This window comes from Cetorhinus maximus, chromosome 5, assembly GCF_964194155.1.
Source record: "Cetorhinus maximus chromosome 5, sCetMax3.hap1.1, whole genome shotgun sequence".
Taxonomy (NCBI): domain Eukaryota; kingdom Metazoa; phylum Chordata; class Chondrichthyes; order Lamniformes; family Cetorhinidae; genus Cetorhinus; species Cetorhinus maximus.
Genome location: NC_135883.1, coordinates 49245402 through 49271008, shown reverse-complemented (window position 1 = coordinate 49271008; position 25607 = coordinate 49245402). Strand labels below are relative to the sequence as shown.

The window sequence follows — 25607 nt, the reverse complement described above, 5'->3', positions numbered from 1 at the left end:
TCAAAATGAATACAATATTCAATCATATTATGATCGCTGTTACCTAGGGGTGCCTTCACTAGGAGGTTATCAATTGATCCTATCTCGTTGCTCAGTACCAGATATAGTATAGCCTGCTCTCTTGTTGGCTCCAAAGAAACTCTCTCGAAAACATTCAATGAACTCATCTATGCAACCTTTGCCCATCTGATTTTTCCAGTCTATACGTAGATTAAAATCCCCCATGATTATTGTTGTACCTTTCCGGCAAGCTCCCATTATCTCTTCTTTTTTTACTCTGTCCTACTGTGTAGTTACAGTTAGGGGGCCTGTACACCACTCCCACAAGTGACTTATTGCCTTGATCATTCCTCAACTCAACCCAAACTGCTTCTATTTCCTGGTTTCCTGAACTTAGGTCATCCCTCTCTAATGTGCTAATAGCATCATTAATTAACAGAGCCACCCCTCCACCTTTTCCTAACTTCCTGTCCTTCCTAAATGTCACATACCCTTCAATATTCAGGTCCCAATCTATGTCATCCCGTAGCCATGACTCTGTAATGGCTATCAGACCGTACTTATTTATATCTATTTGCGCTATCAGTCCAACTGTTTTGATTCGAATGCTAACTGTGTTTAGATGCAGAGCCTTTAATTTTGCCCTTTTATTATCTTTGTAGTGTCTAGCTTTATCTGCTGATTTACTCTTAGATTTGTACTCTGCCCTTCCTGTTACAGTCTGTTTATAATTTCCCATATTAATATCTGTTTCTCTTGCCTCGTCCTTGGTTTACAACATTTTCCCAAAATTGATCCCTTGCCGCCACTGTAGGACCATAAGATATAGCAGCAGAAATTAGGTCATTCGGCTCATCGAGTCTGCTCCGCCATTCAATCATGGGTGATAACCCCATTCTCCCGCCTTCTCCCCGTAACCTTTGATCCCCTTACCAATCAAGAACCTATCTATCTCGGTCTTAAATACACTCAATGACCTGGCCTCCACAGCCTTCTGTGGCAATGAATTCCATAGATTCACCACTCCCTGGCTAAAGAAGTTTCTCCTCATCTCTGTTCTAAAAGGTCTTCCCTTTACTCTGAGGCTGTGCCCTCGGGTCCTAGTCTCTCCTACTAATGGAAACATCTTCCCCACGTCCACTCTATCCAGGCCTTTCAGAATTCTGTAAGTTTCAATCAGATCCCCCCTCATCCTTCATCGAGTATAGACCCAGAGTCCTCAAACGTTCCTCATACGTTAAGCCTTTCATTCCTGGGATCGTTCTCGTGAACCTCCTCTGGACCCTCTCCAGGGCCAGATCATCCTCCCAAAATTGCTCACAATATTCTAAATGTGGTCTGACCAGAGCCTTATAAAGCCTCAGCAGCACAGCCCTGCTTTTATATTCTAGTCCTCTTGAAATAAATGCCAACATTGCATTTGCCTTCCTAACTACCACGTCAACCTGCAAGTTAACCTTAAGAGAATCCTGGACTAGGACTCCCAAGTCCCTTTGCACTCCAGGTTTATGAATTCTCTCCCCATTTAGAAAATAGTCTATGCCTCTATTCTTCCTACCAAAGTGCATGACCTCACACTTCCCCACATTGTATTCCATCTGCCACTTCTTTGCCCAATCTCCTAACCTGTCCAAAACCTTCTGCAGCCTCCCCACCTCCTCAATACTACCTGTCCCTCCACCTATCTTTGTATCATCTGCAAACTTAGCCAGGATGCCCTCAGTTCCTTCATCTAGATCATTAATGTATAAAGTGAAAAGTTGCGGTCCCAACACTGACACCTGCGGAACTCCACTAGTCACCGGCCGCCATCCTGAGAAGGACTTATCCTTATCCCCACTCTCTGCCTCCTGCCAGACAGCCAATCTTCTATCCATGCTAGTACCTTGCCTCTAACACCATGGGCTCTTATCTTACTGAGCAGCCTACTGTGCGGCATCTTGTCAAAGGCCTTCTGGAAGTCCAAGTAGATAACATCCATTGGCTCTCCTTTGTCTAACTTACTCGTTACCTCCTCAAAGAATTCTAACAGATTTGTCAGGCATGACCTCCCCTTGATGAAACCATGCTGACTTTGCCCTATTTTATCATGCACTTCCAAGTATTCTGAAATCTCATCCTTAATAATGGACTCTAAAATCTTACCAACGACTGAGGTCAGGCTAATCGGCCTTCAGTTTAAAACCCTCTCTACCTCCCTAGCTATTCAGCCTGTGAGGACACCAGCCCCAGCACGGTTCAGAAGTAGACCGTCCTAATGGTACAAGTCCTACTTTCCCCAATACTGGTGCTAGTGTCCCACAAACCGGAACCCACCTTTCCCTCAGCAGTCTTTAGAGCTACACATTCATTTCTCTAATCTTATTTGTCCTATGCCAATTTACACGTAGCTCAGGTAATAATCCAGAAATTACCGCCTTTGGGGTTCTGCTTCTTAATTTGGTGCCTAGCTCCTCATACTGACTATGCGGAGCCTCCTACCTCATCCTGCCTATGTCGTTGGTACCTTCACGACCACGGCAAATTCCTCTCCAGCCCTGAGCAGATGCCCCAAACCCTGGCACCGGGCATGCAACAAAGCCATCTGGATTCTTGCTCTTTGCTATAGAGTGTCAATCCACCTTACTATACTGTCCGCTACTACCACGACATTCCTTTCTGCTTTCCCCACTTGGATGGCTTCCTGTACCACTGTGCCATGGTCAGTTTGCTCATCCACCCTGTAGCCCCTACTCTCATCCAAACAAGCTGAGAGAGCCACAAACCTGTAGGACAATTGCAGAGGCTCACACTCTTGCACTCGGTGCCCTAACCTGCCTCACTCGCAGTCACACTTTCCTGTCCCTGGCCATTGACCAAATCAGAAGACCCTATCCTATGTGGTGTGACTGCCTCCTGGTCTAAAGCATCCAGGTAACTTTCCCCCTCCCTGATGTGTCGTAGATGTGCAGCTCATCCTGCAGCTCAATGACTCTGAGCCGGAGTTCCTCAAGCTGCAAACACTTACTGCAGATGTGTTTGCCCTGGATCACAAAGTTAGCCAGGAACTCCACATGCTGCAGCCTTGACACACCACCTTAATGTTTTAAATAATTACTTAATTATATTAATCACTTATGTTACTTTCTTATATATTTTATTAACTTTACCACCAAATTGTGTACTATTTTAAACCTTAGGGGTGGAATATAACTTACCCACTTACCAAATACTCACCAAACAGTTAGCTCCTTTCCCTGTAGTAGAACAAGAACCAATTTCTATGGGATGAGAAAGATAGAAAGAGGAAACGAACAACTCCTCCTCCCTCTTCACCAAACTCCAAGTCTTCAACTCAGTCAGCTGCACGCCATTTGCCAAGGCTACCCTAAAGAACCCTGAATTTATAACTGAACAGGGGCTACAAAACCAGATTCAACCAGTTAGCGAATTAACTACTCAGCTCCTACAGCGGAGTGTGAGTTTACCCTGTCTAAACTGAAAGAACGAAAGAATGAAGCCTGCTTACACAGTACTTTCCAGACTATCTTCATAACTGAAGTTCCTAATTTCTAGAACCATTCTCGTGAATCTTTTCTGCACTACCTCCAATGCCTTCACATCCTTCCTAAAGTGCGGCCCCCAGAACTGGATGCAGTACTCCAGCAGAGGTTGAACTAGTGTCTTATACAAGTTCAACATAGCCTCCTTGCTCTTGTACTCTATGCCCCTATTAATAAAACCTAGGATACTGTATGCTTTATTAAACACACTCTCAACTTGCCCTGCCACTTTTAATGACTTATGCACATTTACGCACACCTAGAGCCCTCTGCTCCTGCACTCCCTTTAGAATTGTACCCATTATTTTGCCTCTCCATGTTCTTCCTAACAAAACAAATCACTTCACATTGATCTTCATCTGCCGCCTGTCCACCAACTTGTCTGTATCCTTTTGAAGTTCTATACTATCCTTCTGATAGTTTACAATGCTTCCAAATTTTGTATTATCCACAAATTCAGAAATTGTGCCCTGTACACCAAGATCTAGGTCATTAATATATAACCAGGAAAAGCAAGGGTCCCAACACTGACCCCTGGGGAACTCTACTACAAACTGTCTTCCAGCACAAAAAACATCCATCAACCACTATTCTGTTTCCTATCACTCGGCCAATTTTATATCCATATTGCTACTGTCCTTTTTATTCCATGAGCTATAACTTTGCTCACAGGTCTGTTGTGCAGCACTGTATCAAATATTTTTTGAAAGTCCATGTACACGACATCAACAGCATTACCCTCATCAACCGCCTGTTACCTCTTCAAAAAAGCTCCAGCAAGTTAGTTAAACACAATTTTCCCTTAACCAATCCATGCAGGCTTTCCCTAATTAACGCGCATTTGTCCATGTTACTATTTTGTCCCAAATTGTTTCTAAAAGTTTCCCCACCACCGAAGTTAAACTGACTGGCCTATAGTTGCTGGGCTTGTCTTTACACCCTTTTTCAAACAAGGGTATAACATTTGCAATTCTCCAGTCCTCTGGCACCATCCCCGAGTCTAACGAAGACTGGAAAATTATGGCAAGTGCCTCTGCAATTTCCACTCACTTCCCTGAATCCTTTGATGTGTCTCACCCAGTTCTTGTGCCTTAGAAACTAAGTGCAGACAGCCTATCCAGTACCACCACCACCTCAATTTTACACATTCTAGAGTCTGAATTCATTTAATACCTCAGCTATGCCCTCTGCCTCTTTGCATAAATCTCCGTTTTGGTCCCTGATCAGCCACACTCCTCCTGTTCCCACCCTTTTACTACTAATATATCAATAGAGGGCTTTTTAATTCCCATATGTTAGCTGCTAGTCTCTTCTCATACTCCCCCTTTGCTTCTCTTATTTGATTTTCACCACCTCTTGAGCCTTCTGTATTCAACCTGATTCTCAGTTGTATTTGGGGATGGGCAATAAATGCTAGCCTAGCCAACGATGCCCACATCCCGTCAATGAATTTAAAGAATTATCCACCTGACATCTGTGATGAGCACACTTTTTATTCGTAATCTATATCTCCTTTGTAATCCACGGAGCTGTGGATCTGTTCGCCCTTCCTTCCTCTTGTGGGAATATACCTTGACCACGCCTGAACTCACTCTACTTTGAACGTAGCCCATTGTTCAGCTACCGATTTTCCTGCCAATCTCTGACTCCCATTTATTCAGCGCAGATCCTTTCCTATCCCACTGAAGTTGGATTTCTCCATGTTCATTATACTTATTCCGGATTATTTTTTGTCCTTTTTTAAAGCTAGCCTAAACTTTATAATACAATGATCACTGTCTCCTAAGTTTTCTCCTGACACTTGGTCCACCTCATTCCCAGGAGCCAGGTCTAGCAATGCCTCCTTTCTCATTAGACTGAAAACATACTGCTGTAAAATATGTTCTAAACACACTCTAGGGACACTTGTCCTGCTCTGCCCTTTACACTACTACTATCCCAGTATATATTCAGATAATTAAAGTCCCTGGGTATTACTGGGGTATAACTACTCTATAATTTTTGCACCTCTCTAATTTTCTTGCAAATTTGTTCCTCCACATCCTTTCCACTAGTTGGTGGCCTACAGACTACACCAAGCAATGTAATTGCACCTTTTTGGTCCTTGGTTCTAGCCAAATAGATTCTGTGCTTGATCCCTCTGGGACATCCTTTCTCCAGCACTGCGGTGCTCTCTTTAATCAATCCTGCCGCCTCAATGATGGAAAATTCCAAGATGGAAAAGGTCCCTTCTTAGAGCCCAGTCTTCATTATAGCCACATCATATTTCCGGATGGTAATTTGTGCCTCTAAATCACCAATCTTATTTACCACACTCCATGCATTCACACACATGCACATTAATCCTGATTTAGACTTCGTTACTTTCTTCCTTACCCTGACCCCACCTAATAACTTACTATTCCCTGCCCTTTATTACGAGAGGGATTGAACATAAAAGGAAGGGTGTTATGCTTCATTTATACAGGGCATTGGTGAGACCGCAGCTCGGATATTGTGTGCAGTTTTGGTCTTATTTAAGGAAGGATGTAAACGCATTGGAGGCGGTTCAAAGCAGGCTTGTTACATTGATACCTGCAGTGGGTTGTCTTATGAGGAAAGGTTGGACAGACTGGGTTTGTTTCCACTGGAGTTTAGAAGAGTGAGGGGTGATTTGATTGAAGTACACAAGATCCTGAATGGCCTTGACAAGGTGGATGCCGAAAGCATAATGTCAGAGGTTCAAGTCTGCACCGGTCAAACAAGTACCTAACTACTCTAATCCCATTTTCCAGCACTAGGCCCATAGTCTTGTGTGCCATGGCATCGCAAGTGCACATCCAAATACTTCTTAAATGTTATGAGGGATTCTGCCTCAACCACCCTTTCAGGCAGTGAGTTCCAGAATCCCACCACCCTCTGGGTGAAAAAATTCTTCCTCACATCCCCTCTAAACCTCCTGCCCCTTACCTTAAATCTATGCCCCCTGGTTATTGATCCCTCCACCAAGGGGAAAAGTTCCTTCCTGTCTACCCTATCTATACCACTCAATTTCCTCTGCTCCAAAGAAAATAACACCAGTCTATCCAATCTCTCCTCATAGCTAAAACTCTCCAGCCCAGGCACCTTATCTACCTGTTCCGCTACCTTAAGGGACCGGCGGACATGCACACCAAGCTCCCTCTGATCCTCGGTGCTTCCCAGGGTGCTACCATTCATCATATATTCCTTTGCCTTGTTTGTCCTGCCCAAGTGCATCACCTCACACTTAATCCGGATTAAATTCCTTTTGTCACTGATCAGCCCATCTGACCAGCCTGTCTATGTCCTCCTGCAATCTAAGACTATCCTCCGCGCTATTTACTACCTCACCAATTTTCAGGTCATCCGCGAACTTACTGATCAACCCTCCTACATTCAAGTCTAAATCGTTTATATATACCACAAACAGCAAGGGACCCAACACCGATCCCTGTGGAACCCCATTGGACACAGGCATCCAGTCACAAAAACACCCCTTGACCATCACCCTCTGCTTCCTGCCACTCAGCCAATTCTGGATCCAATTTGCCAAATTGCCTTGGATCCCATGGGCTCTTACCTTCATTATCAGTCTCCCACACGGGACCTTATCAAAAGCCTTGCTGAAGCCCAAGTAGACTACGTCAAATGCATTGCCCTCATCTACACACCCGGTCACCTCTTCAAAAAATTCAATCAAATTGGTCAAACATGATGTCCCCTTAACAAAACCATGCCTGTCTTTGATTAATCCCTGCCTCTCCAAGTGTAGATTAATTCTGTCCCTCAGAATTGCTTCCAATGGTTTCCCCACCACTGAGGTTAGACTGACAGGTCTGTGGTTCCCTGGTTTATCCCTTCCTTCTTGAATAACGGTACTTCATTGGCTGTCCTCCAGTCCTCTGTCACCTCTCCTGTGGCCTGAGAGGTATTAAAAATTATTGCCAGCGCCCCTGCTATCTCCTCACTCGCCTCACTCAACAGCCTGTTGCCCTCTTGTGGGTGAGTACAAAACTACGGGGCACTGTTTTAAAATTAGGGGTTGCCCTTTTAGGACAGAGATGAGAAGAAAAGTTTTCTGAAGGTTGTGCAACTTTGCAATTCTCCGCCTCAGGTGGTGGTGCAGGTGGGGTCATTGAATATTTTTTAAGTCAGAGGTAGATAGATTCTTGTTAGGCAAGGGGATCAAAGATTATCAGGGTTAGATGGGAATGTGGAAATCGAAACACAAGAGGATCAGCTACGATCATTTAGAATGGTGGAGCAGGCCCAAATGGTCTGCTCATGTTCCTAGTTCTTATGTTCTTATATTCTTTAGTGCTATTTATCTCACTCAGTATTCTGTGCACTTTGGTATTCCACCCTAGATGAACCATTGCTCTCATCTGCTTTCAGAACTGAATGCTGGTTGGAGTGAGAGGTGCACCCAGGGGAATCCTGCACTGCTGTTTCTTTTTGACTGTCTGGTGGTCACCTATTACCCCTCTCTTTATACTCTCACTGCAGGGTGACCACATCTATAAACACGCTATCCTTGAAGCTCTCAACCTCACAGATGCACCACAGTGATACCAGCTGCTGCTCAAGTTCCAAAACCCAGAGCTTCAAGTTCCCACATAGCACAGGGTGTGCACCCTAGATGTTAGAGCAGCCCTGCCATTCCTGTATTTATTAATTTTGTTACTGCTAATAAACCTTACCAATACTAATAGACCTTATCATAAATCCACACTAATACAGATAAATCCAAACTAATACTTTAGTAATAAACCTTTCTTAAAACTAACATATAAGGCTCACCAGCTACTCACTTGTTACTTAATATTCAACATTTTTAAACTCCCATTTGTTAAGACTCTGCCCTACCAGCACTATTCGCCAGCTAATCAACTCATACTACTGCTAATAATCCTTTACCAATACTAATTAACCTTGCTAATATTGATAAAAGTTACCATCATGAAAAACCTTGTTACTAAAACTTACCAGTACTAATCAAACCTTACCTGATAAACCCTACCAATAATTAATACATCTTACTAGTAGTAATAAACCTTACTTTTAGAAGAAAGATAGGATAGGATTCACCAGCTACTCACTTGTTCCTTGTTATTAATTATTTAATGTTTCTCAATCTTACAGTGCTGAGTTTGTCTGCACTGGAGTGCTGCAGTAGAGTGCTTAAGCTGGGGTTCGGTGAAGAAGGAGCGAGGTGATCCTTTGAGTACCAAGAGTACGGTTGGGTAAGTATTTACTACTTTTATCACATCGTTTTTAAGGTCTTATTTTGTGGTTCATCATTTGTAAGGGCTATTTTCTGTAACGAGGAGGAGCAGGGAAGAAGGGCCCTAGAGTAATTGATATTATTTAATATTAAATATCTTCTAAAAGGTTTATTTTAATTTAAAGGGGTGTCATGGCAGGAGAGCTCAAAGCCGTGGTGTGCTCCTCCTGCTCTATGTGGGAAGCCGGGAACATTTCCAGTGACCAGGGCCAGCATGTGTGCGGGAAGTGTCTCCAACTGCAGCTCCTGGAAGCCCAGGTTTCAGAGCTGGAGTGGCAGCTGGGGACACTGTGGAGCATCCGTGAGGCAGAGAGTATCGTGGGTAGCACATGTAGAGAGGTGGTCACACCACAGGCTAAGAGTCCACAAGCAGGAAGGGAATGGGTGACCACCAGGCAGAGCAAGAGGGCTAGGCAGGCAGTGCAGGAATCTCCTGTGGCTATTCCCCTGCAAAATAGATATATCGCTTTGGATACTGTTTGGGGGGGGGGGGGGGGGGGAGAATGGCCTCTCAGGCAAATGCAGCGACAGCCAAATTCGTTGCTCTGCTGCACAGGGGAGGAGTGAAAAAGTGTGGTAATGCAGTAGTTATAGGGGATTCAATCGTAAGGGGAATAGATAGGCGTTTCTGTGGTCGCAAACAAGGCTCTAGGATGATATGTTGCCTCCCTGGTGCTAGGTTCAAGGGTGTCTCAGAGCAGCTATAGGACATTCTGAAGGGAGAGGGTGAACAGTCAGTGGTCGTGGTGCACATTGGTACAAACGACATAGGTAAAAAAAGGAATAAGGTCCTAGAAACAAAATATAGGAAGTTAGGAAATAAGTTGAAAAGTAGGACCTCAAAAGGTAGTGATCTCAGGATTACTACCAGTGCCACGTGCTAGTCAGAGTAGAAATAGCAGGATGTATCAAATGAATACGTGGCTGAAGAGATGGTGTGACGGGGAGGGTTCCAGATTCCTGGGACATTGGGACCGGTTCTGGGGGAGGTGGGACCAGTACAAACTGGACGGGTTACACCTGGACAGGACCGGGACTGATGTCCTGGGGGAATATTTGCTAGAGTGGTTGGGGAGGGTTTAAACTAAAATGGCAGGGGGATGCAAGGAGTCTGAAGAGGGGGAATCAAGGACAAGAACAAAAGACAGAAAGCGGAATAAGTGATAGGCAGAGAAATCAAGGGCAAGAATCAAACAGGGTCTCAGTGAAAAATAGTGGGAACAGGACAAGTAATGTTAAAAAGACAAGCCTTAAGGCTTTGTGCCTTAACGTGAGGAGCATTCGCAATAAAGTGGATGAATTAAGCGCACCAATAGATATAAACAGGTATGATGTAGTCGGGATTACGGAAACATGGCTTCAGGGTGACCAGAGATGGGAACTGAACATCCTGGGGTATTCAGTATTTAGGAAGGATAGACAGAAAGGAAAAGGCAGTGAAGTTGCATTGCTGGTTAAAGAAGAAATTAACGCAATAGTGAGGAAAGATATTAGCTCCGACGATGTGGAATCTGTATGGGTAGATCTGAGAAACACTAAGGGGCAAAAAATGTTAGTGGGGGTTGTATATAGACCCCCCAAACTGTAGTGGCGATGTTGAGAATGGCATTAAACAGGAAATTAGAGATGCATGCAATAAAGGAACATCTGTAATTATGGGTGACTTTAATCTGAATATAGATTGGGCAAATCAAATTAGGAACAATACCATAGAGGAGGAACTCCTAGAGTGTATACGGAATGGTTTTCTGGACCAATACGTTGAGGAACCAACTAGAGAACAGGCCATCCTAGACTGGGTGTTGTGTAATGAGAAAGGAATAATTGGCAATCCAGTTGTGCGAGGCCCCTTGGGGATGAGCGACCATATAATAGAATTCTTCATCAAGATGGAGAGTGACATAGTTGATTCTGAGACCAGGGTCCTGAATCTTAAAGGAAACTACGATGGTATGAGGCGCAAATTGGCTATGATGGATTAGGAAACGTTGCTTAAAGGGGTGACAGTGGATAGGCAATGGCAAACATTCAAAGAGCGTATGGGTGAACTGCAACAATTGTTTATTACTGTCTGTCTGGCGTAAAAGTAAAACAGGAAAGGTGGCCAAACCATGGCTTGCAAAGGAAATTAGAGATAGTATTAAATCCAAGGAAGAGGCATACAAATTGGCCAGAAAAAACAAGAGACCTAAGGATTGGGAGCACTTTAGAATTTAGCAAAGGAGGACCAAGGGATTGATTAAGAAGGGGAAAACAATGTACGAGAGTAAGCTTGCAGGGAACATAAAAACTGACTCAAAGTTTCCATAGGTATGCGAAGAGAAAAAGATTGGTGAAGACAAATGTACATGCCTTACAGTCCTAAATACAGGGGAATTTATGATGGAGGACAAAGAAATGGCTGACCAACTAAGTACATACTTTGGTTCTGTCTTCACAAAGGAGGGTACAAATAACATACCAGGAATGTTGGGGAACACAGGGTTTAGTGAGAGGGAGGAACTGAAAGAAATCAGTATCAGTAGGAAAATGGTGTTGAAGAAATTGATGAGATTGAAGGCCGATAAATCCCCGGGGCCTGATAATCTGCATCCCAGGGTACTTAAGGAAGTGCCCTAGAAATAGTGGATGCATTGGTGGTCATCTTCTGAGATTCTACAGACTCTGGAACAGTTCCTACAGATTGGAGGGTAGCTAATGTAACCCAGTATTTAAAAAGGGAGGGAGAAAGAATACAGGGAATTATAAACCAGTCAGCCAGACGTCGCTAGTGCAGAAAATTCTAGAGTCCACTGTAAAAGATTTAATAGCTGAGCACTTGGAAAACAGTGGCAGAATCAGCTTGGATTTACGAAAGGGAAATCATGCTTGACAAATCTACTGGAATCTTTAGAGAATACGACTAGTAGAGTTGATGAGGGAGAGCCAGTGGATGTGGTTTATTTGGACTTTCAGAAGGCTTTTGACAAAGTCCCACGTAAGAGATTAGTGTGTCAAATTAAAGCATATGAGTTTGGGGGTAGCGTATTGAGATTGATAGAAAACTGGTTGGCAGACAGGAAACAAAGAGTAGGAATAAAAGGGTCTTTTTCCACATGGCAGGCAGTGACTAGTGGGATACCGCAGGGATCGGTGCTGGGACCCCAGCTATTCACAATATATATTAACGATTTAGATGAGGGAGCTAAATGTAATATCTCCAAATTTGCAGATGACACAAAGCTGGGTGGGAGGATGAGCTGTGAGGAGGATGCAGAGATGCTTCAGTGTGATTTGGATAAGCTGAGTGAGTGGACAAATGCATGGCAGATGTAGTATAATGTGGATAAATGTGAGGTTATCCACTTTGGTAGCAAAAACAGGAAGGCAGATTATCTGAATGGCTATAAATTGAGAGAGGGGAATGTGCAACGAGACCTGGGTGTCCTCATACACCAGTCATTGAAGATAAGCAGGCAGTAAAGGTAGCAAATGGTACGTTCGCCTTCATAGTGAGAGGATTCGAGTACAGAAGCAGGGGTGTCTTGCTGCAATTATACAGGGCCTTGGTGAGACCACACCTGGAATAGTGTGTGCAGTTTTGGTCTCCTTATCTGAGGAAGGATGTACTTGCTATAGGGGGAGTGCAGCAAAGGTTTACCAGGCTGATTCCTGGGTTGGCAGGATCGACATATGAGGAGACATTGAGTCAGTTAGGATTATATTGGCTGCAGTTCAGAAGAATGTGGGGGCATCTCATAGAAACCTATAAAATTCTACAGGACTAGACAGGGTAGATGCAGGAAGGATGTTCCCGATGGTGGGGGAGTCCAGAACCAGGCATCACAGTCTGAGGATACGGGGTAGACCATTTAGGACTGAGATGAGGAGAAATTTCTTCACCCAGAGTGGTGAGCCTGTGGAATTTGCTACCATAGGAAGTAGTTGAGGCCAAAATATTGTATGTTTTCAAGAAGGAGTTTGATATAGCTCTTGGGGTGAAAGAGATCAAAGGATATGGGGAGAAAGCGGGAGCAGGCTGTTGAGTTAGATGATCAGCCATGATCATAATGAATGGCGGAGCAGGCTCGAAGGGCCGAATGGCCTACTCCTGCTCCTATTTTCTACGTTTCTATGTTTCTAATCTACCTATTGTTTAGACTCCATCCCTAACAGTACTCAGCCAATCAACTCATGACTTTGTTTTAAACAACTAATTATTTTCCTAATTAACTTTTAATGCTTCTAGTTAATTTTCTTTCTTACATATATACTAATTTCAAATTATGTTGTACTCACTCAATTGAAATTACATAATTTAGGTAAGACAATAGGAAGCACTCACCAGCCAATCCCCCATCTCCTTCTGTGATGTGATCACACCTTGATTTGTTTACAAATGTGACTCTGATCTACAGATTGCAATAGCCAGCCCCAAAGTTTCCTTTGAATTCTCACTCACTCTCACCAGCTTCTAGCCCCACTCTGCTCCTCTGATTAACCTGCAATTTCCTATTATCACCACACTCTTGTTTGTGATCTGTTTTGGATACAGAGAATTGAACCATTTTCCTTCTAATTTCTTCATTCTATTGTTACAATTTTGGGTCGAGACCAGTAACAACTTCTTTTAAAAAAGGAATCTAAAATCCCAGTTATTTACTAAAAGAATGAAGCCACAAGATTCCACAGTTCGAAAACAGAAGAATTTTTATTATATAAGAATCAAACAAAGCAAACATTAAATACTTAGATAACCTTCTATGCTCTAACATCCAGAATCACAAGTTAAACATGAATTAACAGGCAAATTGAGGTCAATTATAAACTAAAAATTGCATAATGGAGTTACAACTAGGGCAGGTATTAGGAATTAACTCAGCAGTCCACAACATTTTGCTCATCAAATTCAGTCACAGAATCCTTCAAAACTCTCATCTTCCTTAATTTCAGCTTCTGTCCTTCTAGGGCTTAACCCGATCCCCAGCTGACAGCAGCATACAACCAGCATTCCAAATGCACAATCTTCACCAAAAGCAGTATACGTCTGGAGAACTTCCTCAAGCTGGTCTAGATGGTATAGATCTAATGTTATCTTCAAACAACAGAAACAGGGACCACAACTTCTCAGCTTCTGGATCTAGCTTTTGGCTTCTTTAGCTTGCCTGTACAGCACCCCTGGACTCCAACTGCTTAATATTCCACTTGGATGGCTCTGCAGCCTTCTAAAACAGCCTCAACCGTCTACTCAACTTTCCGTCTATTCAAGTTTTGGTTTCCTTAGCAAACTGACCCTGCCAGTTTCTTTTCTCTGCTTCCTTTCTTAAGGGTCTGCCTCAAAATAATACAAGCTTTGAAATCATGGATTCCATCACACTATCTTTAGGGATTCTGTCTTAATGCAATCCCAAAGGCATCATAATGATGGAACCTATGGACATTTCCACCTGAGTCCCGTCTTTCCCATACCACCTCCTATCTTTCCTGACAATGACATGACCAATACTAATCAAGTATTGTGGGAAAAACAAAAGCTAAACTTGTGAGGTTGTCAAAGAATAAAAGCATGTTGTAGCAAGAGAGATCAAAACATGAACAAAACTGAAATTAAAGTCACAATGTCTCATCTTGGCAACAAGCATTTTAGCAATTGTGTCAGCATTCATTAATATGCTGGTGCATTTTGAAGTTTCAAAGCTTTTGAAATGTTGCAATATTGCAATCCTACTTGTAGACAAACAGGAAATGTATTACATGGGTAACTGCTGAAGGCAACTCCAATGTGTTCCTCAGCCTTCTTTATATACTATTATTTTTGTCTCAAGAGTTATGTGATTAACAAATAGCATTACCATAAAACCTAAAAGAGCATCTCTTTGTTTTTCTTTCTTAGTGGACGTAAGTGGGCCAAGAGCGTGAAGTGCATTTGACTACAATTTTCATACACCTACCCTAATGAGGACAGTCTTGCATGTTAATTTCCCTGAATTCTCAATTGGTGCTGTTTAGTACAACTTTTGAGACCCCTGGAAAAAACACTCCAGGCCTGAGAGTTTTGAAAATGTTAACCATTACCAATCTATGTAGCCTAATCTTGCCAGGAAGAAAGGGTATTTATCCAATACAGGAAGCTACAATTTAAATTTTCACCTGAAGGTGACAGTGACTACAGTACAGATGCTGCAATACAGCATAGCAGGCCAACACATAGCTCTCTATTTGCAAAACCCAATGGCAGTGGCAAGGGGAATTTTAAGTTGGGGCATAGGTCAATGTTCTGATGAAAGGTCTCCACATTCAATGGATCATCCTCTGCCATTTCCACCACCTCTCCTTTCAGTATTCCAAACAGGGAATTCCTCTGCAATGCCCTGATACACTCCACAGTCATCCCCAACACCCCCTCTTCATACAAGCACAGGAGAGGCAACAGTTGCCCTTTTACATCCACCCTCTCCACAATCCAAGGCCCCAAACACTCCTTTCCAGGTGAAACAGTAATTTACTTGCACTTCTTTCAATTTAGTATATTGTATTCACTGCTCACAATGTGGTCTGCTCTGCACTGGGGAAGTCAAACACAGATTGGGTGATCGCTTTGTGCAACACTTCCATTCAGTCCACAAGCGTGACCCTGAGCTTCCAGTTACCTGTCATTTTAATTCTCAACCCAATTCTCTGACTTCTGTCCTTGGCCTCCTGCAGAGGTCCAATGAAGCTCAAATCAAGCTCAAGGATCAGCAGCTCATCTTTTTGACTGGGCACTTAGATATCTTAATTTCCCCAGTTTTGATGAAAGCTTATTAACCTGAAACATTAACTGTTTGTCGCTCTACAAATGTAGCCAGAGCTTCTGAATATTTTGAGTGTTTTCTGTTTTTATTTCAGATTTCCAACAGTTGCAGTATTTTGCTTTGGTGTCAATAAAACAGAGTCATAATACAATATTGATAATGCTTAAAGTACTTAATTTACTATGAAGTGCTTTTGAATGCCTGGGAGTTTGTGAAAGGCACAATATAAAATGCAAGTTCATTCTTTTCATAGAGTCGCAAAAGAAAAATAGGCCCCTAGCTAAAGGAGACTTTACAAGATGTGATCAAACACTCAACTGAAGGTAGGTTTTAAGCAGGACCTTAAAGGAAGGAAGGAAGTGGAAAGGCAGACAGGCTTAAGGAAGCAATTCCAAAGAGTGCTCTAGCTGATCTATGAACTCAAGATTTGAATCTGGCACTATAGACTTTAAAATTGGATGTGCTTGCCCCTCCAACTTCTGTGCACTGGCAAAATTACAAGTATTGGGCTGATAATTTAATAATACCATCTAAGCACCAATCTCAGCATAAACACTGTGATCACATCTAATTTGAATCACCCTATTGTAAAATTACTGCAATCTCTACAGGGACTGCAGCAAAAAGAAACCTTTTCAAATAGCTACTTAAGAGCTTGAGGTTTCAAGAAAGTCTCAAGCTAGGATATATAGTAGTACTTACTGTGATTCCATTGCTGACATTTTTATCCATGTACTTCTTTTTTTCATATTTGTCTCTGATGAAAAATTCTACAGCTCTGAGAAATATTCAATCAAGGAAAGTATTTTTTAAACGAAGGGGGCATTTCAAACAAAAGAAATGATTTCTGAATAAAACTGGAATCAAATTCAGCTATGCATTACTAACATTTTCAATGAGTCTTAAGTCTAACTTCAGAAACATAATTCTTTTATTGCTAAAACATACCTTTGGTACCCAGTAAAATTTGCTTAGGCTTTTCTTCACCTTTAATTATAAGTTTGTACTTTCTAATGAAATTACACCTCAATGTCTGTTAAAGGAAAACAATGCACTTTTTAACAAATGTTTGCTCTGACAGACTTCGTGTTTCCACCTATACTACTAACCAAATGGGTTCTCAGTTCTCAGATCAGTTAACGTATTTTAATGGTGGTCACAACAACTGGTACTTATAAAACATCTTTAATGTAATAAAATATCCTAAGATACTTTACAAGAGCAATATAAAGCAAAACGTAACACCAAGTCACAAAGTGACTTTAGGGAAGATGACAAAAAAACTTAATCAAAGAGGTAGGTTTAAGGAGTTTCTTAGAGGCGGGGAATGGCCCAATTAAAATCGGGGATGTGCAAGAGGAAAGAATTGGAGGACTGCAGATTGGAGGATTGTGGGGCCGGAGGAGATTACAGAGAAAGGGAGGGGTATGCCCGTGACAGGATTTGGAAATAAGGATGAGAATTTTAATAGGGTTCTGATGAAGAGTCACATAAGCCTCGAAACGTTAACTCTGTTTCTCTCTCCACAGATGTTGCCAGGCCTGAGTTTTCCCAGCATTTTCTAATTTTAATTGAGAATTTTAAAAATCATAGCATTGCTTAACTGGGAGCCAGTGTAAGTCAGTGAGCACAGGAGTGATGGGTGAATAGGATTTGGTGCGAGTTAGGACATGGGCAGCAGAATTTGGATGGCCTCAAGCTTACAGAGGATAGAATATGATATTACGAGAGGTCGGCCAGAAATGCATTGGAATACAAATCTAGAGGCAACAAAGGTGTAGAAGACTTTTTTTTAAGCAGCAGATTGACACAGTAGGGTCAGGCAATGTTACGGAGATGGAAATAGGCAGTCTTAGTGGTGGCACTGATATGTCAGGGTCAAATGTGACACCAAGGTTGCAAACAGTCTGGTTCAGCCTCATACAATTGCCAGGGAGGGGTGGAATTGGTGGCTGGGAACAAAATTTGTAGCAGAAAGCAAAGACAAAGGTGATATTCCCAATATTTAGTTGGAGAAAACAACATCAAAGTGGCCAGGATGCTGATCAGGAACCATTTAACACCTAAAAAAATTGTAGCCATTGCAATTTATATGTACGAGCTATTCAATTATGATTTTTGTACCGCCAGAAACTAAATTAGTCTATGTTTTGTATTTCTGTAAGTATGGCAAGTTCTCACCATCTTCAAGCAGCATGGAGTGCTGACTTTGGTTCAAATACTTCAGTTAAATAACAGGAGAAAATTAGACCTACACAATGACAAATTCCAGTCAGCTCAAAAAAAGCCATCTCGGCCACGTACTCAGTTTTAACCCTTCAACGGTTACACAGGTCAAAGAAATTTTAGTAAATTATCCACGCCAAAACATTTACACATGTTCTCTCCACTGTTACTGCTGATTTAAAGTTTGCCAAGCATTTTTTAATTTTCCCAACACCTGCAAAATTTTGCTTTCATAGATTAAAACCAGATCCCATGACATATTCAGTATCAAACTGAGATCAGTCCAGATCTGGATCCATACCACAATTTCCCTATGCACCCATAACAAGCTAGGTTCAAAAACTCATTGCAAATTGCAAAAACATTGCAAATTTAAATCCAGTGTCACACTAGGAGGAACAGTACAGAATGAGGAAACAACTGAAAACTTACTAAGTGAGCCAAATAATTCAAGTAGGCAGCTCAGAGGAAGGCAAAATTTTTTAATGAATAAACATAGTGCAGAGTTAAAAAGATGATGAATAGTGTATCATACAGTGTTGCAAGTAATGTTCATTCTAATATCTTTGCTGTGCATAGCCCATTTGTTGCACTGCAGAGTCCCTTTAAGATTACCACACCTGCACACATCTTAAAGAGACCATTGCTTATGTGTGGCTTGTTTGACCCATGTGGCACATACCCGAATGCTGCAAGGTTGTGCATCTGCACAGTTTAGAGGAGAAGCTAGTTGTAATAGCTGAAGGTGCAGTTGAAAGGCAGATATTTTAGTAGGCTCTGTAATTTAACATTTCTGGTCATGGCAGTAACTGAACTATACGGCTAAAATCAGTAGACTACAAGTCACAACATGCCATATTCAAATAGTCCAGTCTTCTTACCAGCCAGGATTTGATCAGACCCAAGACAATGAAATCCTGTAGACGGTATAAAACAGCCATGAGACTGATCCCCAAAAGAGTAAAAAAAATTGAGCTGTTCAATCTTGAAAGGTGGCAATGAAGGGACCAGACGTTATGTCCAGGATGTTAAATTTCATCAATTACATTGAATTAAACTATGATTGTAGGATGAGAGAGCATAAGTTCAAACTGAAACGAGAAGTTTAGTCCTGATGTCACTAGAAAGACCTTTTATAAAATACAACTCAAAGTGTAGAGTGAAGTGCAAAAAACTTGGCATCAATTTAACAGTTGGATGTTATGGAGGAGAGAGAAGTTTCTCGAGTTCCTATTTGGATTTATTAGTTACTACCTTACATTTCTGACCACTAGTTTTGAACTACTCCACAAGTGATAACATAGTCTCTAAATTGACCCTGACAAACTCCTTAATATCTAGCCACCTCTGAGCCTTCACAGAACAGAGGAACAGGAGTTGATCATTTAGCTGCTCGAGCCTGATGTGCCATTCAATAAAATCATGGTGGATCTGTGACCTGATTCTATGCACCCATATCCCTTAATATTTTTGGATAACAGAATTGATCAAAGAGTTAAAATTATCTAGCATCAATTGCAAGAGTGTTCCAGACTTCCACTGGGAGCACCTATCGTCCTCCTCCCCTTTCCCAAATACTGCCCCACTGCTCTTACATCAGTAACTGAAGGATAGACACCTGGCTTACTTCATGGCTATAGCTATTCACATTCAAAGGATGATATTTTGTACCAGCATTATCCATTTCAAAGTCTGCTCTTACATTTTTTGGTGAATCGTTTGTCAACTCCAAAGTCAACAGGATTGCAAGAACAGCATTGCATATTTCTTCATCAATTAAACGGCCTTCCAAAGTTATGTTTATGGTTTCTCTGAAATCACCATTTTTTAAAGTGATAGCTCAATCCTCATTCATTATCCATTAAGGTTCCTATGCAAAAGTGAACCATTTCAATTTAGCTCCTTTAAGTGCAGGTCTACAGCATAAAACTGCCCAAGCACACGTATTTGAAAATGCCACAGCCTGGTTACTGTTAAAAAAAGGTCCACTAGCATTACAGAGTAGGTGAATTGACTCTATGTATACACCACTGTCTACTATCGTCCAGTCTGAAAAATAACTATTTACGATATCAATACAGACAACATCCACCATATTCCTTTCATCAACCTTCTAACTGAATTTTGATGTAACAGAGATCAGTCAAACACAATCTGCCTTTTACAAATCCGGACTGGCTCCTCCTAATTAACTCAAACCTCTCAGAATGCCTGTTCATTTTTTTCCCTTAGTGGGGAAAGGTTTCTAACACCTTACCTACTACTGATGTTAATCTGACTAACCTGTAGTTGATAGTTAGGTCCTTCGACCTTTTCTTGAATACAGTGTCGCATTTGCCATTCTCCAATCCTTTGGCACCTCCCCCATATATCCAGGGAACATTAGCAGATTAAGACACACCCTTCAACTATCTCTATCCCCACTTCCCTTAGTCACCTGGGATGCAACCCATCTGGACGCAGACCAGGTGCCTTATCTATGATAAGCATAGCTAGCTTTTCTAACACCTCCTCACTTTCAATCACCCTATCCATTACCTCTACCATCTCCACATCTACTGACATTTTGTCAGATTCATCTTCCTTTGTAAATATGGATGCAAAATGCTCATTAAGTATTCAAGCCTTACCCTGTACGTTTAAGCATATATCACCTTCTTTGTCTCTTATTACATGTCATTTAGGTTCCCTCTTATGTTGAATGCCATTCAATTCTCAAATTCTCTCTTTGCCAGTCTGATTTTCCTCTTCACCTCCTCTCTCAACCTATTGTGTTTGACCTGGTTCTCACTTGAACTCACCTGACATGCATCATGCGCTTTTTTTAAAATCATAATCGCCATCTTGAGTATTGCTGGAAAAAAGACAGTCTGTCTACGATTTTTGTCTTACACTCATCAGGACAGATCGTAAGATAACCAACAACAAAGGGAACAATTTATACTACGTGAGAAGAGTGTGCAGATTCATTGGCAACTGATATGGTGTATATGGATTTTCAAAAGGCATTTGATTGTGTCATACAACAGACTTGTCAGCAAAATTCTAGCTCATGGGATAAAAGGGAAAATGGACACTCGGGTAAGAAATTGGCTGAGTGACATGAAACAGAGCAGTGATAAATAGCTAAAACAAAAACAAAAATATCTGGAACAACTCAGCAGGTCTGACAGCATCTGCGGAGAGGAATACAGTTGACGTTTTGAGTCCGTATGACTCTTTATCAGAACTAAGGAAATAGAGAAATTTCACCTCATTTCTCTATTTCCTTAGTTCTGATGAAGAGTCATACGGACTCAAAACGTCAACTGTATTTCTCTCCGCAGATGCTGTCAGACCTGCTGAGTTTTTCCAGGTATTTTTGTTTTTGTTTCAAGTTTCCAGCATCCACAGTATTTTGCTTTTATCTTAGTGATAAATAGCTGTTGCTCAGATTGGAGGAAGATTTGTAGTGGAGTTCCCCAGGGCTCAGTTATGGGACCCTTGCTCTTCCTGACATATATTAATGACCTAGACTATGGTGTGCAGGGCATGATTTCAAAATTTTCAGATGATACCAAGATTGGAAGTGTTGTCAACTGTGATGGAGGTGGTCTTGAACTTCAAAAGAACACATACATGTTGATGGATTGGGCAGACAAGTGGCAGATGAAGTTCAATGCAGAGAAGTGTGAGGTGATTTATTTTGGCAGGAAGAATGTGGAGAGACAGGAATAAAATAAAGGGAGAGCCTCTAAAGGAGGTGCAGGAACAAAGGGGCAATGGTGCATATGTACATAGGTCATTGAAGACGGCGAGGGGCAAATTGAGAAAGCAGTTAATAAAGCATATAGTACCTTAGGCCTAATTAATAGGGGCATTGAGTACAAGAATAAGGAGATCATGTTGAACTTGTTTAAGACACTAGTTTGGCCTCATTTGGAGCATTGCATTCAGTTCTGGGCGTCATACTTGAGGAAGGATGTGAAGGGATTAGAGGAAGTACAAAGGAGATTCATGAGAATGGTTCCAGGGATAAAGAACTATAGCTATGAGGATAGATTGGAGAGATTGGGACTGTTTTCTTTTGAGAAAAGGCAGCTGAGAGGAGACTTGATAAAGATATTCAAGATCCTGAGGGTAAATAGTGAGAAACTGTTCCCACTCAGCAGAACATCACGAACAAGAGGGCACAGATCCAAAATAGTTCGCAAAAGAAGTAAATGTGATACAAGGAAAAGTTTTTTCACCCACAGGGTGGTTGGAGTCTGGAACAAACTTCCTGAAAAGGTGGTAGGGACAGGTTCAATCGAGCTGTTCAAAAAGGGAATTGGATTGCTACCCGAAAAGAAAGAATGTGCAAGGTTACGGGGATAAGGCAGGGAAGTCGGACTAGGTAGAATGCTCTTTCACAGAACCAGTGCAGACTTGATAGGCCAAATGGCCTCCTTCTGCACTGTGAAGATACTGTCGTACTGTGAAGTAGACTCTGGTAGAGGTGTTGCCATGGAAAATACAGCAGGTATCCGTCAACTGCTAAGTTATTGTTCAAATTCAAATCAGGCAGGTCAACACTGATTGGTCAAGGAATTGCCATGGGGAAGGAACCAAGGAATGGCTGTCCCCAAGCTTTTGTTTAGTTGAAAAAGGTGCAATATGTGTACATGCTCCTTCTGTCTGCAAAGGACAGGGCCCCGTGTGTGAATATATGCGGCTTCCAGCACGCGTAAATGATCCAAGCTGCGAGTCTGATTGATAATCTTAAATTGGTTTCCTGTACTACTGAACAACCAATCTGCACCTTCTTCGGCATCCAAGGGGCCCTGTTTTTGGTTCCCCTACCTTTCACCCTTGTTGGAAGGCAACCAGCCTGTGCCTGAAGCACCTCTTCCTTAAATGTCACTATTGTTCCTTGACAGATTTTGTCAAACTTCGGTTCCATTTTGCACTGATTAGATCCCTCCTCATCGCATCGAAATTAGCGGACTTCCAATTCAGATGTTCTACTTTAAATTGTACCTTCCTCTTCTGCTTTAATTGTCTAAACCTTATGACACAATAATCACTCTTACACAGACACTTGCTCCATCTGGCCCACCTCATTTCCTGGCACCAAATCCAGCAATGCCTCCTTTTTAGTTGTGCCGAGAACATACTGATCAAGAGTGTTCTCCTGAACACATTTCAAAAATTTCTTATTCTTTACTCTAATATTAATTACCTAAATATCAAACCTACAATTCATTAATGGCCCAATGATATTCACTAGACAAGAAAAGAGGAGATTCTGCGATCAATAGTTGAAACTAAAATATTTGTCAGAACCTGCCAACAGAATGAAAATGATTTTTATAAGTAAGTGTTATTTGGTGCACAATAATGACAAAGATACATGGGAGAATGAGAACTAATGTTGGCAAGGATACAATCAAATCTCATTCTGGCCAAATGAAGAGATTAAAAGGGCCACAGAGACTAGTGTGGTTTTACAGGATGTGAATATTTGCATCAGAGGCAAGCACAAAGGCTCTTCAAACATGCAAAAATTGGATCCAGTCCACAAGGTAAATTATGACAGATAAAAGCTAGTGAAATAGGTAATGAAAACCCACGAGGAAACATTCCACAACTAATAATGAAAACAGAGAATGAAAAACTTAACTGCTTGTGAAGATGTTAGACATCAAGGAATGATGGATTTTATATTTCAAAAAAAACACAATAGACCAACTTTGAGAGGTTGAAATTTGCACTCATGAATTCTAAGGGAGATGGGAACTGAGATGCGTGGTGCTGACATAATTCAAGAGTGAAAAGTGGCCTGTGTCTTGTAGGGAAATTGAACTGACTCAGTTGGGAAGGGGAGTGCATTCCACACTGGCAGCTCATCAACTGCTTCAAAAAAAAGAACGCCAAACCAAAAATGGATCAGATTTTCCACCAGCTCCTTCAGGAAGCAGCTATGTACAGCCCATCCAACACCAAAACCATTACCTATTAGTTTGAAAATATTGAAGACACAGTCAATAACACTGCACAGTTGAAAATGCTAGCAATGAGTAAAGGGGCCTCCCAATCAATTTTTTCCACCTTCCACAGATGACCTAAAGAAGACTGATTGAAATTGCCAACTGGCAAAAACCTGCACATGAACTGTCTTCTAACTGCAATTTGCTTTGCAGCCAGCACTTCTTTCCCCTCCCTTAGGGTATTAGACTTAATTCTTGAGCATTTTACTATATTCCTTGTAGGATTCAGGTTCTTAATCTGCTGGCTTGAGGCAGTTTCTTTGACTCAAATTTTGATTGTAATTCTACAACTAGGATTTCCACTTCAGTCTCAAAAATGAAGCTGCTATGCTGAACTGTTGCCGGAACTGTGATTTTTCTGATTCCGTTAAGCATACGTAGCGCTGGAATTGAAGAAAACACTTGTAGATATAAAAACATCGTTTTGAAAATAGGAAAAAAAGTTCTATACTTAATGGATTAACTTTTCTAAAACCCAATTGTGGAATTTCATAGAAATGACAAAAACAGAATAAAAGCAATAAGGAAAATTAGTTTTGGATCTTCTGGGAATGCAGAGTTGTAATTCTATTTACAGGGATTACCTAATATGCACAATAAAATTTATCACAAAATAATCGTTGCTCCTTTTTTAAAAACTTTTACAAGTAGCGGTTGAATCTCTCAAAATTAGATTAAGGAAATTAATACAAGCCATCAGAAAACCAATAAAATCTTAATTCTGCAAAGGATGTAATGAAATACTTAATCTGCTCATAAAAGTCAAATGTGATGCTGTGGGGGATGGGGGTGAGGAAAGGGGGACATTCATTATTGAAGAAATGCAACCTGCTAAGCAAATTACATGCATTTAAAAAGATACTTAACAGACATCTTCCTAATTATTAATCTAGACAACATAGCTCCAGAAATTAGAACATGTAATTAGCACCGGCTGCTCATTGCAGCTAGGTCTTCATAAACAAACATGAGTTCAGTGTAACATTTTACTGCAGACATGAATTTTTTTTTAATGCAGTGTATAATTCAAAGTTTAATTTGAGAAGTCTATTGTGGCAAATCCTGGGGCATCAGGAGTGCAAATATTAGCTTGTGCTAAAATGATTTCTGCTTCAGGTCACAATTTATCCATGTTGCAAAGGAGATGCTCATTAAAGCTATCCATGTCAAGCAACAACTAAATGCTGTTTTATGCTAAGCTTCCATTTAGGTTTCCACAAATTTAGGGTGCAAACCAAAAAAAATGGCTATTAAAAAAAAGTAAAAATCAAGATCTTTTTCATACATTCACAGATGCTGTGCTGCAATGAATCATTTTATTTTAGCTTTGCCATTCTAACAGATTAAAGATGCTAAATATACTTGGTATTTGAATTGATAGGAAAACAAGATTATGCTGCATTACTGGAATTCCACAGCTAAAAATCCCAAATGGATATTTACAGCAGAAATTAACTCAAAACATTGACTGGAATAAATCATGCCTCATCAAACCATTAAATCTTTTGAGCAATGAACTCCTTGTATATTTCAGGTAGCTGAACTTCAAAACAAAAAGCTGTTCATAAAACAAAAGAAAGCGACTGGAGTTATAGAAAATCTCAATAGAATTCTACTGCACTGTGCCAGGTTGCAAGGGTGGAAATTTGAATTTACAATTCCCTGGTCAGTCAATTTCTACATGTAAACCATGCCATTATAGGTAAGCACAGTTTAGCAGATGTCAGGGATCACGTTATCATCTCTGTTCTTGAGAATTTTGTGCCTGAAGCAG

At 41.2% G+C, this 25607-nt stretch overlaps 1 protein-coding gene across 2 annotated transcripts in view; it reads right to left on the bottom strand.

Annotated features, from left to right (window-relative positions):
• The window catches only part of smap1 (small ArfGAP 1), a 344710-nt gene that overhangs the window by 249452 nt on the left and 69651 nt on the right, over positions 1-25607 (bottom strand). For both annotated transcript variants that reach the window (XM_078541858.1, XM_078541859.1), the window contains exon 4: positions 16302-16377. In XM_078541858.1, coding sequence (XP_078397984.1) covers positions 16302-16377 — 76 coding nt within the window. The remainder of the gene's footprint in view (positions 1-16301; positions 16378-25607) is intronic.